Source organism: Symsagittifera roscoffensis, chromosome 10 (assembly GCF_963678635.1).
Source record: "Symsagittifera roscoffensis chromosome 10, txSymRosc1.1, whole genome shotgun sequence".
Lineage (NCBI taxonomy): Eukaryota > Metazoa > Xenacoelomorpha > Acoela > Convolutidae > Symsagittifera > Symsagittifera roscoffensis.
The window spans coordinates 27,649,242-27,666,916 of NC_087071.1; the positions used below are offsets into that span (position 1 = coordinate 27,649,242).

Genomic DNA, 17,675 nt, shown 5'->3' on the forward strand with positions numbered 1-17,675 from the left:
AGTCACACTGTTCTGTTCGCGAGTGAGAATTTTGACACACTGAAATATTTGAATAGTTAGCTATCGCTTGGAAAGTTTCGGCGGCATTAGCAATTCGATTCTCACGTTCTATTTCTTGACTGGTCATATGATCTGTTGACTGGCCAATCGTATTACAGGAAGTGACGTCATGTGCTAAGAAATGTTGAGAGAATTTATTTCTTATTTGCGCCCACGAATTTTTTGGCATTAGATGATCAAAACCTAGGAACGTACTAATCTGATTTACTGAAGCGATAACAAACTTTTCGTCATCCAGAGAAACTGGTACGGGTTCACCCGATGGGTGTCGGGATATATAATCAACAAATCCCATATCTTTACCGGGTAAATGTTCTACAGTAAAGTCGAACGGTAAAAGTTTATCCGCCCAACGGGTGAGACGTGATTGGGCCGTTTTGGTGTATTTATCGTCTTTCAGTGCTCCTATTAGGGCTTTGTGGTCTGTTAAAATTGAGAATTGTTTACCCAGTAGATAATTTTTGAAATGATCTAGTGCCCACACTAATCCCAGTAGTTCGAGTTCGATAGTGCTGTATTTTAATTCGGCAATATTCAAAAATCTGCTAGCAAACGCTACTGTCTTCCAATTCCCCCGATGGTCTTGTTCGATTGACGCGCCCAGTCCTAAATGTGAGGCATCGCATTTCACCCGAGTGTTCAGTTTTACATCGAAATGGTGGTTCGTCACCGTATTACAAAATTCGTTCTTGATTTTTTCAAACGCTTCCGTATGTACTGAGGACCACTTAAATGGTTTATTTTTTTGCATAAGTTCTCTGAACGGTGTTGATAGGGACGCTAGGTTTGGTATAAACTTATTAAATTGGTTAATCGATCCCATTAATGATCTGATATCTTTGATGCAGTTTGGTTCTTTTAGATTTCTAATTGCGTCAGATTTATGTATTAATGGTGTCGTCCCTTTTGCGTCGATTCTGAATCCCAACCATTCTATGTTGTGGGTTAAAAATGTGCATTTTTCCCATTTTATGGCTAGTCCCTCGTCATCTAGCGTTTTTAACACATTAATGACTAGCTTTTTATGTTCTTCCTCGCTACCCACGGTGGCGATTAGGATGTCGTCAAGATAACAATGGGTATTTGGTAGTTTTTCCGTCAAACGGTCCATTATTCGTTGAAATTCATTAGGCATATCGCCTAGTCCGTAAAATCCGGTTTTGAAACGGTATGAACCCGTTACTTCTCCCCCCACAATGTTAAAATTACACTGATTGCTTGCCTTTTTAGAAAGCGGTATTTGGCTGTAGGCGTATTTTAAATCTATCGACGAAAACCAGATGTTTCTTTGATCGTGGCCGCTAATAGTAACTGCTACGTTGTCAATTAGTTCAAATAGATTCGGCATTTGATATCTATTGCGAAATATCTGTTTGTTTAGTAGTTTTGAGTTCAATGCTAGTTTGATTGATCCGTCCCTTTTTGCTGTAATCACGATGGGGGAAATAAAACAATCTTCGGAGCATCTAGATAGTTTTTCGATGTGTCCGTCTCTTAATAATTGGTCGATACATAGTTTGACTTTGGGGAGAAGATGGATCGGGATACGTTTCCCTTTTACCTGTATCGGTTTTATCGGTTCGTTAAAATAAGTATAAACTACGTAGTTTTTTGATCTACCAGTTCTTTTTATGAGGTCTGAAAAGTGCTTTGATATGTATAATTTAAACTCACTTTGAGATGGTGTCTCTTGGTTTTGATCCTGTTGGTTGTCCGATGCGAATTTTATTTGATTGACGTTTATCCCAATGGGTGATACTTTCTGATCTTCCCATGACTTTAACCCGTTGGGTGGAGGTTGTTTCTGAAATACAACAATGCCCAAATTCGGTAGGATGTCGTTTCCTAGTAGATTTCTTTCAGCCCCTTCAGTGATAAAAAGTTTTTGGTCATTAGCCTCCCATCCTTTCGATCGGATTTTCACTCGAACTCTTCCAATGATATTGATCGTACTCCCGAAGCCCTGGTATGCTTTCTTTGTTATTTGATCCACAGGTTCTAGCTTTAAAAATCTATCTCGTATCTTCAATTCGTGTAGTAGGTCTTTTTTCATGAAGGAAACTGGACTTGCAGAGTCAATTTGAATCTCGGTGTAGAAAGGGTTGAAATTTCCCAGAGATACTTTTAGTGTCTTTTTCAATTCTAATCCTTCGTGATTAAATACTGTTCTCACTCCACGCTCTATTTTGTCTTCTACGGCATTTATTTGATTATCTGTGTCAACGGCTAGAACTAGGAAGTCGTCTAAGTTAACCTCAAATTCGGGATTTTCCTGCGGGTTGGTCCGGATATTTTCGTTTTCTTGGGGTACACGATTCTGATCGACGATGTTAGTTTGTGTTTTTGCTGAACTCCTACAGTGTTTGGCAAAATGTCCTTTCCGTCCGCACGTATTGCAGTTTCTATCTCTAGCCGGGCATGTGGATAGGTGTCCTTTTTTGAATTGCTGACCGCAATTGCGGCATTTGTTATTTTCGACGATATTTAGGGTTGGTTCGTTCTTCACGTATTGAGGTCTTGGTCCTGGGTTGTAAGTTGGGAATTTTAGATACTGTTGATGGATTTTAGTACCTTTTTCATGAACTAATACGTAAGATAGTACGTTTTCTGGGGTCAAATATTCTATACATAGTTTCTTTTGGATCTCGACATTTCTCATGTTTGTGATGAAAATGTCTCTTACTAGTTCTGACTCGAGTTCCCCCAGTTTACAATTTTTTGCTAGTTCTGAAAGAATTTCATGGAATTTTTCTAAGGACTCATGTTCTTTCTGTCTTCGGCCAAAAAATTTAAACCTTTCGTATGTTAGGTTTGTAGTGATCGTGAAAGTAGTTTTTAATAGTTCCCAAAATTCTGCGAAATTGATATCCAGAATTCTTTTGCCAGGATTTTTATGAGAGAAGCATTTCTGTCCTTCTTTTCCGAGTGCTAGGTATAACTGTGATTTTAGCTTCTTGTCAATGTCTCCGATTTGAAGTCCGTTAAATTTGGCGTTATCTTCCGCCCTTCTCCTTCTTAATTCTTCGTTATAATTTTGTACTGCTACTCTGTGATGTTCCTCTTTTTCGGCCCGACGGGCCTGATCCTCGGATGGGTCCGGTGGTTCTGCCGTAGGGTAAGTTAGTTCGTTTCTTATCGGTGGGTTAATTACATCTTCGATGTCTACGGAGTCTTTCGCAATAATTGTCAATTGAAACTTTTCCGCCCACCGTTCCCAGTCATGTTGATTTTCGTTTGTTGAGTTGTTCCAAAAAAACTCTAATCCACGTAGATTCGATTCGTTAGACTGCGCCATGTTAAAAAATTATGATACCACTCGTAGTTGTATAGGAGTGTACTTAAGCTAAGAATAGATTAAGATTACGGATGATTAAGATTCCTACTAAAAACAGTAGGCTTTTATTTAAGACTAAATAAAAGACGGTGATGCTAACTAAAGTAAGAGAGGTTTAAAAGATTGAATTGGTTTCGGTTTGTTTGTTACGTATCATAAAAGATAGTGGCCAATTCCGAGTCTACCAAAAGCCGTTGCGCTTTTGGCAGGTGTATAAATTAACAACTTAAAGGTCAACGATCAGTAAAGATCAGAGGTTAAATGAACAAACAATCATACTTTTACACCTTCTGTATCCACGATGTTGGTCGAAACGAGCCTTATCTCCGGCTTATTATCTAAAACCTTCAAAAAACTGGGAAAAAATTTGCATTTTGAAAGAAAAGAAAAAGAAAGGCGATCCGCCTCCCCCAACCCCCTCCTCGCCATCAAAAACACAAAGTCACGAGTGTTCAATGAAAAGCTAGAAATACTATGGATTTGTTATGAGTCTGGACTAAAAACAATTCAAATTTATTAGTCAATTTGCCGTAATTTATAGACTTTTAAAAAAATTGTATTTTTCAAAATTTAGTCACGTGTCTATAAATTTATCAATTCAGAGTATATCTATTGTTCAAGGACTTATATCATACGTAAGAGTTTGGTTTCGATTGATTTATAATGCAGTCAATTCAATTTTACCGTAAAGATTTGTTTTTCACTTAATAGCTAATTTTGTCTGAAATATGCAATTTTTTTCGCCTAAAATAGTTTTCGCAAAATCGCAAAAACAATCCCGCGTCTTTGACATCAAAAGGCGCGAATTTATTCCAAATGGCGCTGTATATTTAGGTGACAACTATAACAGGCGAAATTGAAAGTGCATATATCAGACGAAATTAGGTATTAGTTGAAGAAGAAATCTTTGCGTTAAAGCCTGAATAAACCGCATTAGAAATCAATCGAAACAAAGTTATTTCATACAAAACCAAAAACTGAGAACTTCAAAACGTTTAATATTGGATACAGCCTGAATTAAATAATTTGTAAACACATGACGAATTAGCAAAAACTTGAAATTTTGGAAGTTTTGGATAACAAGCCAGAGAGAAGGCTTGTTTCAAAAGTATTATCGCGGCTCCAGGAAGCATGCTAGTTTTCACAAAAAATAGTGGTACGCAACTTACTCTGACAAAAATAGACGTTCCACGTGCAAATACATATTTATTTTACTCAACTTTTTCTTACTTAAATTGACGTGCAATTTCGTGCACTCAAAGATGATTTTTAAAGGGTAGTTCTAAGCGGCTTTCAGACCTGTTTAATAATCCAATAAAAATGTTTCAGGGCTAAGTGATAAGCCTAAAAAAGAACACTAAACACTGATGACTTTGGTTAATTGGTTATAATGAGCTTCGGTTTTTTCGGGTTGAAGGGCCTATAAAACTGGAATTTTGTTCTTGTACCACTGCAAACATGAAAAAAGTTGCCCTTATGCGCATAGAGACGTTTTGAAAGTCCGTTTAGCGAGAATATTTTGACTACATTGCAAATAACGCAAGCCTTGAAAACAAAAGAAGACGACAGTTTTATTCTAATCATGTTATGAACACATCAGAAAGAAATTTCAGCGGTAGTGGTAGCAGACAAACTTGGGCCTTAAGTAGTTCTCCCCGGTTCTTCTGTAATAATCGGGGGAGAAAATAAAAATTTAGGCAATTCGTTATCGTAGACGACTTTAACTCTCTGGTTCGCTTCGTTTTCGATTGATCTCAAAATTTTTCATCGGGCTCATGGGTGTGCTCACCCGGTGTTTGAATGATTTTTGACCGGGTTGTCAGTAATTAGTGTGCTGCGACAATCCGTAATTACGCACCAGTTGTAACTTATTTTAGATGATTGCTTATGTTTCTTGCTTATATCCCTTTTCCAGAATTAAAGTATTTCCGCCTCTGAGTTTCAATAGTTCAATTCTTAAATTTTTGCAGTTATTCAAATCGCAGAAAAAGCAACTGACAAAATTTTTATAAGGGCTTCTCCTACAATGCACACTTTCTCATCTGAAAGCTTTCGCCTTTTAATACTTTTTAATTTTCGTCTAATATAGCCGCCCACTTTCGAATGTTCGTGAGACCAAAATTAGAATCTTCATATTGAGTAGACTGAGACGAAAATCAAATTTGACAAAGATATTCGGATTTTGCTATTCATTCTTACAAAAATTGGTTTTCTCTAGATTAAAAATTTGGATAGTTTTTTGGGTATATATATTTTGACAGTATTTGGGAGAAAATATTTTTCTAAATTCTATTTGACTTTGGAGGAGGCGCAGTTTGATATTATTTCCTATCGATTCTTGGCAATTGAGCTAGAGTTTCAGCGTAAATTTTCATTGTCCTAATAACGCTAAAAAATGGCCAGTTGTCACTTGAACTTTTTGGGCCCGAAAATTGCGATTGTTTTTAGATTTTACTCTGAAGTGGTGACTTCAAATCGAAAAATTCAACCAAAAATATATATTTTTTTAAATTTGGAAAGTATGTGAGCTTGCAAATAGTTGGTAGATCTGAATTTGTTACCGAACATTTGCAAGTTACCGAACATTTGCAAATTACCGAACATTTTCAAACTAGGTCCGGCTGGGAGTCGAACTACTCACCTCGGGGTACAAAGTCCGCCATATTACCTCTAAGTCAAACGGGAACGAGCCAGGATGTTAATGTGTCAATAATAAAGCAAGTAAGAAAAGCAAGAAAGATTTGTAAGAAAAATTGTTTACGGGGAAAAACATAGCTCCCATTTACTGACTTATAGTTCATTGATTGAGCAAATGCCCCGTGTTTCTCCTAATGTCCTTAATTCTTGCGCCTTTTTTAGAACAGGTGAGCTGATAATTTAAGTCCAGTAGTGGATTTAGGGGGATGGGGTTTGAGGCGGACGGTCCATCAGAGATTCGAACCACTGACCACTCCTCCTCGGTGCTTTCTTTGAGACTATTTATTTTCTGACCGATCACAGAACTTTTCTAAAACGCCTTTGGTGCCAATGATTACTAATTTTAAGAAACGAACTCGCCCCGAAAAAAAAAGTTTTTGATCGACTTTCAAAAAAACAATAACTTGCCTGCAGAGTATCGTGGTACCTGCAGATTTTATCGTGGTCTGGGAGACCTCGAAAAGTCAATTTGGTCGACCTAAAAAAATTTCGATAGAATTTTGAATTGTTTCTTGAAAGTTCGCCCCCACCCCTCGAGAAAGTCCTATATCCGCCCTTGCTTAAATCATATGTCGAATTGGTCAGAACCACCATTGGTTGATATTAGACCAGACATTATGCCGAGCACAGACTCTGCTTTTTAAGTTAGCGACGGCCTGTTCTTTGAAGATAAAACCCACTGGAGACAGCGAAAAAAATTTAGACTGCAGGATAAGACACCTTAAGTTTGGATGGCAGCTCATGATTTGGCTTCCCCGTATACTTCCCCGTGTATCGTACGGCTCTCCCTACAAGCAGAAAAAAAACTTTCGTGATCACTGCTTTTGAAAAAATTTCAAACGGAATAGTTGTAAGTACAGAGGGCCCTGTTGTATCTCTCTTGATTCCAAGACTTGTCGAAGTATATCTAGACCATGGTAAAAGATCACAAGGAAAGAAATACCAGAGCGAGGAAGCTGATTTCCGAGGTAAATGTGCAAAATAAATTTCTAGTGTGGCAGAGATTTCGATCGTTTTTCTGGTTCTTGTAAAAATTTAAATGTATTTCTCACAAAAAAGTTTTTGTGAAAAGAGAAATTTTTCAAATTCAATAGCCCTCAAAAACTTTGAACTCAGACAAAACAAAATTTTTTAAAATTTACATGTGAAAGAAGTATTGACCCATTTTTTCATAACAATCACGAAAATTATGTTTCAAAATTATGCAGATATTTGAGAATGGCTATTCAGTATTTAATATAGAATCGAAAGAATTATTATTTTTCAAAACTAAAAATCACTTTAGACATTGAAACATAGCTAAAGCCTAATGCGATTGTTCACAGCTTCAACTTGATGCAATTAGGCTTGATGAAATTATTCCGTCATTCCGAAAAAGCCCAGAAAAATCACCAAAAAAACTGCATGTAGTTCTTAAGCAGATGCAGAACAGCTGTTTTCCGCGATGACATCAACAGCTCGTATATTGGTCCTTTTCCTTGTGGATAAAAATTGTCCTAACTAGGTTCCACTTACTGTTTTCGCCGGAATTATTCAACAAAAATAAAATCTCAAAAGGAACAATTAGTCTGAAGCTCAGAATTTAAAATCTTATTGATTCAAGCAATGCGTCAATAAATGACGCAAATTTTTTTCAATTTTCACTTGAAATTATGTGTGGGTAAAAAATGAAAAAAAAAATTCTTATAATTTTGTTTTTTCAAAACTGATTTTTTTAAAAATCAGACACGCAACAGGGCAGTCAGCCTATTCAGGGCTGCGCCATGATACGAGCACTATTGTTTGTTTATTTATGGAATAAAAGTATTCGAGCAAGTTTATATTCGAGTTCTAATCCCTTACAAATTGTAGATATTGAAATACCAATGGGAGCGCGGCTTTGCGAAAGACTATACATACTGAGTCTGTTCTTATATTTACCAAATTCAATTCTATTTGGACATTCATGCGAAATTCTATTAAGAATATGGAGCCATATTAAAGTTAACAATTACATTTATTACATTGTTACTTATAGCAAATATTACAACATGCCTCTTTTGGACATAACCACAATTACAGACGATCAAATAACACAACTCAGGGAAAAGTTCTTCAAATTCGAAGGCGAAGAAGATCTGGATGCCGAGTCGAATGTTCCGACCAAGTATGATTTGCGAGACGTGGAGCAGTTTCGCAGTGACGATACGACAGTCAGGTTTTTCCTTTCACATGGCAAACTGGACATCGAAGAAGCTTTGAAGGCAGGTTCCGACAATATAAAAAAAACCGTGACAAAAAAAATTGAATTCAATACATAGGAAAGATTTGACTTTAAATAAGTACTACTTATCAAACACATTGCAGCTCAAAAACAGCAAAGTTTCTGAGAGCTGATTATGCAAATGCTGATTAGGAAATTGGCTAATCGAATAATTTTTTCCGAAATAGTTTGACAAACTAAGTTTATTGCCGGTCTCTGGTTGAATTGAAGGTCGTGAAGGGATGTTTTGCATGGCGCAAACAGTTTGGAGTGCGGGAGATTGATTTCGACGCCTTTCCAGACCATGTGAAGTCCAGCAACGGAGTCAGCATACATGGCAAGCATCAATCAAACTTGGGGATCCCCAATAAACCAGAAATACACTTGAAATTTCTGCATTGGCATATGCATAACACTCTAATAAAGGGCATTGACCATGCTCCACATCCGCTACTGCATAACTCTGCCAAACTATTTGAAGACAAAAATTTGATTTTTCATTTACTTACAATTTTTTTGGGATCATGATTAACTTTGTTATTTTTGGGATCATTAAAAAGGACCAAATTATTGTATTTGAGATAGGGACCAGTTTGAGTTTATGTAAGCTATATGAATTTGTTTCTTTCTGTCTGGGGACCTGCTGTCGTGACCTTGCGATCTCTATCGTCCGGTACGATCTAAAACAGAAAGCTGCAGTAAGATTTATATTTGATGCCTTACAGTTGCTTTACAATTCAAGTTAAACAACTATTCTTTCTATACTACACAATACACTACTTCAACATGGCGCTGTCAGTGGAACGAAAAAGAGGGGGAAAATCCGCTAAATATAGTATCATTCTGGGATGCACGAACGCCAGAACCCCCTATCTATTAGGAGGAGTGGATCATAAAGTTCCACTGGGGCATGATCGCAAAATATGACATTGACCCTGACGATTTTTGTCTTTGCGCGTACGTTAAATGCGGCGGCTATTGCAGTAGTGCCAGAGAGGATGTAAATGGGAAAAATCGTACCGAGTCGGAGAAGAAGTTGAAGTCTAACCTATATCTCTGTATTGTAGATGAGGCGCAACGGATATTTAAAGCCCGAAAACCGGCGGTAAATGTTAAAACGGTAAAGTACCCACGGGTATTGGACGAAATGCAAAATGTCTTCCAACGCGAACGAAATGTGACACATGAGAGGGGACTTTTCTATGGAAGAAAGCAGAGGAAAAATGAAACGTTTAAAAAATTCCACGCGGAATTAAGTGCTCTTGCGGGCAGGTGTGATTTTGCAAACTCGGCCGAAAATGTTCGTGATATTTTTATTATGAACATGCGGGAATCGGATTGCCAAAGAAAATTATCACGATCACCAAAACTACAAGAGGAAGTCTATAGGATCGCACTGTCTTATGAGCGAGGTGAACGTGCATATAAATCCTACACTGGAAAACCAGCTTCGTCCGCGCCGCCGATAACCATCAAACAGGAGCCAGTTAATAATATAAGAAGGGGACAAGGGTATTTCAGGGGTCGAGCACGCGGGAGACGCGGAGGATACACCCAAGGATCAAGCAGTGGGGGCGGCGGAAATAACCGTAGGTGTTATAATTGTGACGCGATGCGAGTTGTCCTGCAAAGGGAGCAACATGTAATTCGTGTCGGAAACTGGGACATTTTGAACGCACATGCTGAGGAATTAGAAAAGGTACTAACCAGTGGAGGGGACGAGGACGAGTCGGATTGGTGAGGGTTGAAAATGAGCACCATCAGAGCATGCAGAGTGTCGATAATGTGGCGGAAGATTCAGTGGCATGGGTGAATTAGCAAGGAAGCGGGGAGAATGAATCCATGACGTCAGGATCCGATGACTACATGGTGATGCCAATCAAGAAGAAGAAGAACGTGACGGAACTGAAGATCCCTGGGGCCCGAGTCCAGGTCGAGGTGTCGGGAAAGAAGATGTGGATAGATAGCGGATCTCCTGTGACGATTTTCAGCATGACGGACCTGAAAGCAACATTAGGTAAAACTAATATTCAATTACAACCCTCTCAAGATGAATTTTTGGACTACAATAACAACCGAATACACATACTTGGAAAGGTAGCGGTGACAGCACCAGCACAAGTGTCAGTAATATCTGGAAATCATCAGCCAATCCTTGGGCGCGATCTGATGGGCACCCTAGGCCTGGAGTTGGTGCAAAGAAGGAAAGTGATGGGAATCACGGGGAAGGGAGCAGTCAAGAAAAGGAGGAATATGATGAATTACCAACATATTTCTGTAAGTTGTACCCAAATTTATTTACCAGAATAGGAAAAATTCCGAAACGCTAAAGTAAGAGCCGAATTCTTTGAAATCCTAAAGCCGATACAACAGAAGGGGCGTCGGGTGCCTATCAGTCTACAAGATAAGGTAGACAAACAAAATGATCGGTTGATAAAAGAAGGTCATATCATCAAACTACAAGAATGTTCGGATAAGTACTTTGTCTCTCCTATAGTAATCACAGTAAAAAAAAGATGGAAGTATAAAATTGGCATTAGAATCAAGATAACTGAAAAAACATGTACACAAGAATAAGTACCAAATGCCAAATATTGACGAACTATTAGACGGGATAAATCAAATAATTGCAGAAAGAAAAGCGGGGGATGTATACTTTACAACCTTGGATTTCACATACGCGTACGGACAAGTTTCCTAAGAACAAAAGACGAGCGAGCAATGCAATTTTTCACTAGTCGGCGGAAAATCGACGGGAACTTATCGCTTTAAAAACGGGTTTTACGGGGTCACATCAATGCCAGCGGAGTTTCAAAAAGTCATTGATAATTTACTTTAAGAATTCCCCCCGGCAAACGCTTTCATCAATGATATTCTAATTGCATCCAAGGGAACTAAAGTAAGCATATTGCATTAGTGAAAAAAATATTAAAGAAGTTGGACGTATCAAATGTTTCGTTGAAATTACGAAAATGCGAATTTGCAAAAACGGAGTGTGAATGGCTAGGGTATCGAATTGGGGAAAGTGGCATCGCGCCGTAAGTCCGGAAAACACAAGCGGTAGAAGATTTGAAAACCCCAAAATTTAGAAAGCAATTAAAATCACTGATGGGTTCGATGCACAGTTTGCATAAGTTTTTGCCAAAACTCGCGGAAGTGAGCGCACCATTACTCAGTCAGAATAACGATTTTGTCTGGACGCCTAATTGCGAGAATGCGCTTCAACATTTAAAATCGCTAGTGAAAACATAGTGGAACTTAGACATTTCGATATTCACCGTGAAACGAGGATAAGTTGTGATGCTAGTCACGATGGCCTAGGAGCCGTGTTAGAACAGCACAGCGCCTCCGGTTGGCATCCAATTTCGTTTGCGTCACGGTACCCTAATCCGGCCGAGAAAAAACATTCTACAAATGAGTTAGAGTTACTCGCGGTAGTATGGGCTACGGAACATTTTCGAAACTATATATATGGCCGCTATTTTACAGGTATATCAGATCACAAAGCGTTGCTTACACTATTAAATTCTTCCCCAAAAGGAAATAAAACATTTTTTAGCCGGTTAACTCGATGGTACGATCATTTAGTACCTTATGATTTCAAAGTTGAACATATACAGGGGTCAAAAAAGGGAATGGCAGACTATTTGCCTCGGTTTCCATCCGCAGCGGCACCCGAGACAAGTCATTATGATTAAAGTTTTACAGTAGCGAAAATAAACATGATCAACGAAGCATTAAAACCTAAGGATCAGTTGAAGCCTAGGGGTCAGAAAGTGAATCAAATTAAGACAAAACCGACGGTAGAGGCCGAACGGTCATGCCTCTATTCAAAGAGAAAAGTTGTATCCAATGAAACTAAAAGAAAAGCTGAATATGCAAATATTCACCGTGAGCACACGCGCTCACTGGATGGCGTGGTTACATGCAACCGACGGTTAGCCAATCAGAATCGAGAGATTTGCATACCGGCGGAAATATGCAAATGCCGAAGCGAGAAAATCAGACGTTGTTCTCAGTACGTAAAATCAAGTTGTGATATTCAAGATAAAAGTACAAAAAATATGTCATCAATCAATTCACCCGAGAAAAGCTATCCAAGAGCTTCTGCTATTGATAATACCTCAACCCATTCCGGCGATGTAAACCTCAATGTAGTTCTAAACCGATTAAACCAGCCGCCGAGTTTAAGTTCTGATTCTGATATAGAAGTAATACCGCCAGAAAAAGTTATTCCGAAACCGACAAATTCGAAAAAGTTAAACACTGTTATTTCAATTCCCCATCAGTTTCCCGGATTATCTTATCCACTTGTGCAGAATGATAAATAGATTTATTCAATAGTGCCTACTGATAGTAAAGTAGTTAAAATCGATTACCCTGAGATTCTAAATTTGAAATTAGTCGAAGCCAATTTGGAAAAAGACCCGATACTAAAGACGATCCGCGACGCGATCCGAGATAAGGACCCACGAGCCATGGACATCATTACCAGATTGGGGCAATATTACGCCCAACATTACAACGATTTTGCTGTGCGCGAAAACTGTCTGCGGATGGATGGCCGGCTGGCCATACTGAAGGATATGTCGTCAGCAGTGTTAAACCGATTGCATTTCAACCACCACGGACGAGATAAGTTTTTTTTTCCGCCGTGAAGGAAGTATGGATACCGCTGACGCATAGGAACATTGCCGCCACAGCCAAATATTGTAAAAGCTGCTTAGAAGCAGGAAAAAATCTTAAGCCAGACATTCCAAAGAATGATAATGGGGACACTTAAGTGCCTAATGAACCCAATGATTTGGTCCAATTAGACTTCTGGGGTCCGGTAAATTATGTACGGGGTCGGAAGAAACATGTACTAGTAGCAGTAGATACGTTTTCGCATTGGCCGTCGGCTTATGTCTGTTCCAGTAACAAGTCTAAAAATGTATTAAAATTCCTAAGGAAGTACATAAATACCCATGGGCACCCAGGGAAATTACGTATGGATCAGGTGGTTGGTTTTTTCTCGAATGAAATACAAAATTTCTGTAATTATGAGGGAATTGAACTAATGAAATCTCCGGTTAAGGACCACCGTGCGACGGGAATGGTCGAACGGACAATTGGCTCGATAAAAAACTACGTGCTGACATACCTCCAGGAGAATGAAAACCATTAATTTGGATTAATAATATCCCGTGCGCTGAGCGCGCTACGTTTTGGGCCGCATTCTAAGACCAAGCTAACGCCATTTGAGGCTTATCATGGAAGAGAAGCGAATACGGCCCTTCGAAATTTGACGAGAAAGCTATCAATGAAAAATCTAAATTGAAACAATGTCATTAACCAGAAGTTATCTTGTTTAGACAAGGCGAGAGGTCTACCTGATGTGGAATTAACTCTCGATTGGGAGAAACGGAGCGATCCTGTGTACGCCCCGGAAAACCGTAGAACTCCTAGGGTTTTAGATGAGCATGACCTGATCGAGACGGACGTGGACCCTAATGCCACGGAGGTGGTGGATCCCAAGGCACCACGAGAATTGCCTAAGGCACCAGAATGGCTAAAAAGACACAAAACCAGTACCACGGCGGTATTCCAGAAGACCGGAAAAACGGACCCAAGAAGATTAAACATTTACCATTAAAAATTGAAAAATTAACGAAACACACGGTGCAAATGGAAAAAGGGTCATTATTTAGGCGAAGTGGTGTTTCATTTAGATCGGCGGCTGAAGAAAGCCGAATTGAGGAAAGGATCGACGCGAGCACTCCGGGTCCAAGCAAACCCATCAAGAGCACCCCGGTTCCAAGCAAGCCTACAAAGTATAAGAGGAAAGCTGAAAAGAACCAATTAGAAATGGAACAAGCGCGGAAAACGAAGAAAAATCGAGTAGTCGAGGACAGCGAAGACGAAGATATGGAACGAGCGCGGAAAACGAGAAAAAAATCGAATAGTCGAGTATAGCGAGGACGAAAGCGACGAAGATGGAGATAGCGACGGGGCAGTCATGGGGCGCACTGACGAAGCGGCGAAAATTGCAGCGAGCGGCGGAGAGAATGAACCGTCGGGAACGGATAAAGAACAGACACCTAAAACCGTCGGTAGTAAGCGAAAGCAGGGCGAGGAGGCAACGCGAAAATCGACGCGACAACGGAGAGGAGTCGATAAAATGGGTGGAAGGATGATTCACCGGATCGAACACAAGTGAGCGATGAAGAAAAACCTTAATGAGAGGTTTGGCGAGCGTGCCTGAAAACTCAGAAACTCAAGTCGAAACTAAAACTGTTTATTAAAACTTTAACTAAAGATGAGTTGATAAATTTTACATCTACGATCTAAAATTTATTTGTGGTTGCCCGAATGAGATAGGGACCAGTTTGAGTTTATGTAAGCTATATGAATTTGTTTCTTTCTGTCTGGGGACCTGCTGTCGTGACCTTGCGATCTCTATCGTCCGGTACGATCTAAAACAGAAAGCTGCAGTAAGCTTTATATTTGATGCCTTACAGTTGCTTTACAATTCAAGTTAAACAACTGTTCTTTCTATACTACACAATACACTACTTCAACATATTCTCTCTAAAAATGTTTTATTATTACTATTATTATTAATTTACAGATTAGATAAGCGAGTCTGAAGGTATTGCTCCCATTTAAGTTCAGTTTAAAGTTTCCATGTGCTTGATACTATCTCTAAATAGCCGGAGTCGAAGTATCTTAAAAATTATCTTAAAATTCGAGATTTTGAGACCCTGGCTGAAGATTTGGAAGAGGATGTTAACTTGGCCTTATGTTGAAACCTTTACCCATGCAAAATCATTTTTCACGCAGAGATGAGTAATTTAAAAGTTTTAATCCAAGCAAAAACTGGGTCTGAGAATCCAAGCAAAAACTTGATCCACAAAAAATTATCTGGGGCCTTAAAATTGATTGATCTTATATCTTATCCTAAAAAGGAACCGACAAAGAAGGGCGAAGAATTATTTGGATGTACATGAACCGCCTGAAGAGAACCAAAAATGACGTCGAGATCTGGTCCAGATACTTCGTGTACCACTTGGAGAAACTCTACCAGCAGAGGGGAGACAAGAGGCTTATTTTCGTCAATGACATGACAGGGATTGGGATTACTAACTTCGATTATGAGTTGACTCGGTTTGCGGTTAACTTGTTTGAGAATCACTATCCTGACCTGCTTGCATTCCAGGTGACAATTGGCTCCAGAGTTAATCAAGTTTAGGTAATTTTAAGAAGGTGAAGCGGTAGTGAACAAATGTAATTCGAAAAAATCCAAGTTGATTACTCTTTCTTAATCACAATCAAAAATATAAGGTGGTCTTATTCATAGGCTTTACGCTTCGACTTTCAAAGTATATCTTCACAGAGGAAGATTTCAGAGTTGACACAGGACTGTCGAGTATAACATCGAAAAAAAAGTTCGGGTCGTCACGATTGAAAATACTACGAGCACATTTCAAGCATACCTGTTTAAAATAAATATTTTCCAAACTTTTTCAATTAATATTTTCGCAAAAATTCCTCGGTATAATGAAAAGATGGTGCTCATAAAAAATCACGTCCGCGACAAATCATAATTTCTATTAAACTCTATTTAGAATTTTAAGATTTAAAGAAATTCGCGCTAAAGCAAGGTAAATGAATGGCAAGAGCTTTTTATTTACAAAATTCAACCCACATTATATCACTATTGCAAACTTTAAAATGAATCTATGCGTTATCTGAAAACTACCCGAAAAAAATTCTCGCCTCGATGACTCAAGTGGCTTCTGCACAAATGGTTTTACGGAGGAATTTTGTCGATCTTTTACTAACTCAATCACTTGGAATTGCTTGGCCTCTGCTGAAACATTAACTCGAAAAATGTGCCAAATAAATAGTACCAAAACTCTGAGAGCCTTTTGGAAAAATTTGATAACAAAAATTTGGGTGGGGTTGAGATTGCTGTTTCAGATACTTTTTCAATGGTCCCAAATCATTTGAAAGATGGAACATGCCCAAATAAGGTTCAAAGATTCCTGAGCAGGATCAAAAACAGCCACATTCATTCAAGTATGGTCGCTACATACCTTTAACTCAGTGCAAACGCAGTCAAAAATAGTAAAGCAGCTGAGTGATCCATTTTTTCCTTAAACTATTAGAGGAATGACACTAAGCCGCAGTTTATCATTACCTCTACGAAAAATTGCAACTCTTTTTTCGCTCCCATTTGCCCCGAGATATTTGGTAGCGAATCTTATGTCAGATATTTGATTGCAAAAATCGCGTCTTTTTTTGGGTCGAGAAGGTCCAAAAATTGATTCTCATGAGCATCGTCTTTACTAATTTTGGCATCTAGGCTGAATATCATCGCCACTTTCCGCAACACTCAACTGCTCTACGGGGTGATCATCTGTTGCCTACTATTTAAAAATATTATTCAAGTTTGGCATGGTGCTGACTGAACACCAAAATCCACTTAACCGTTTATCGGCAGAAGTCCTGGGTACTTTGGTACAAAAACTTGCAAAACATTGAATAACCATGTGCGCCCTAGAGAAGAAAAAATTAGATAAAAGTTTTAGGCGACTCACTCGTCACTCCACAACCCTTGTTTGAGTATTGTAAGATCTCTAAGGAAGGACGATGCAGAACAAAATAAATTGAAAGAAATTTTGCAAAAATATCGACCAATATTAAGGAGTTTTACTGCAATGCTCGGAATCTAACACAGAATATATGCTGCACATCGTAAGCACTAGCAGAAAAAAAAGCTTTAGATAGACAAGCAATCAGATTAGTAAGTTAAAAAGCTTTAAAAGAAATTGACCACAGGATCATGAAGCATGTCTTTTTGAGTCATCTTTTCTAACTGATTAAAGAAATCTTTTTGGCACTATTTCGTATGAAAAATTATTTAAGATTTTTTTACCCGAAGAAATTTCTTCGGGTTTTGCAGCTAATAAATACTTATTTTTAGTGAGGGGGGGGGGGGGGGAGGCAGCGAGCGAAAAACAAAAATATAGTAAATTATAAAGTAATAAATAGTAGTACGCTAAAGTAGTTAATAATGTAGTCTATTTTAATAGGGCGGCATCGTTTAGCATTTGTGAATAGGTGAACTTCAACATGGCGTGGACTCTGAAAACCGCTTGGAACATCATTAAGACCTGGATGACCCCAGAAGCCATTTCCAGGGTCAAGTTCGTCAAGGGGGACGAAGTTCAGCAGTACGTATGCTCCGAGTTCATCCCCATGCACATGGGAGGAGAGTACAAATGCTGTTGAACTGCAACTGTTTTTTTACTTAGATTGTTATTTATTTCACTAGTTTTACAGTATTTCTTCATTTCA

General features: G+C 38.7%; 1 protein-coding gene across 2 annotated transcripts; it reads left to right on the forward strand.

Annotated features, from left to right (window-relative positions):
* Positions 1-7,975: 7,975 nt before the first annotated feature.
* On the forward strand, positions 7,976-17,675 carry LOC134855436 (motile sperm domain-containing protein 2-like). Of its 2 annotated transcripts, none has more exons than XM_063871965.1 (4): positions 7,976-8,334; positions 8,565-8,670; positions 15,281-15,564; positions 17,439-17,552. In XM_063871965.1, the coding sequence occupies exons 1-3, from the start codon at positions 8,122-8,124 to the stop codon at positions 15,562-15,564; spliced, it is 603 nt and encodes a 200-aa protein (XP_063728035.1). In that variant the 5' UTR covers positions 7,976-8,121; the 3' UTR covers positions 17,439-17,552. The 2 variants fall into 2 exon arrangements, with proteins under 2 accessions (XP_063728035.1, XP_063728033.1); XM_063871963.1 differs by having other exon boundaries at positions 7,978-8,334; positions 15,281-15,531; positions 17,439-17,675.

Excerpts from the sequence above, each read along its gene's own strand:
- LOC134855436 (XM_063871963.1), top strand. The coding sequence starts at position 8,122 with ATGCCTCTTTTGGACATAACCACAATTACAGACGATCAAATAACACAA. Across the intron at positions 8,335-8,564 it reads ACATCGAAGAAGCTTTGAAG|GTCGTGAAGGGATGTTTTGC; the intron begins GCAGGTTCCGAC and ends GTTGAATTGAAG. Across the intron at positions 15,532-17,438 it reads CTGACCTGCTTGCATTCCAG|GTGAACTTCAACATGGCGTG; the intron begins GTGACAATTGGC and ends ATTTGTGAATAG.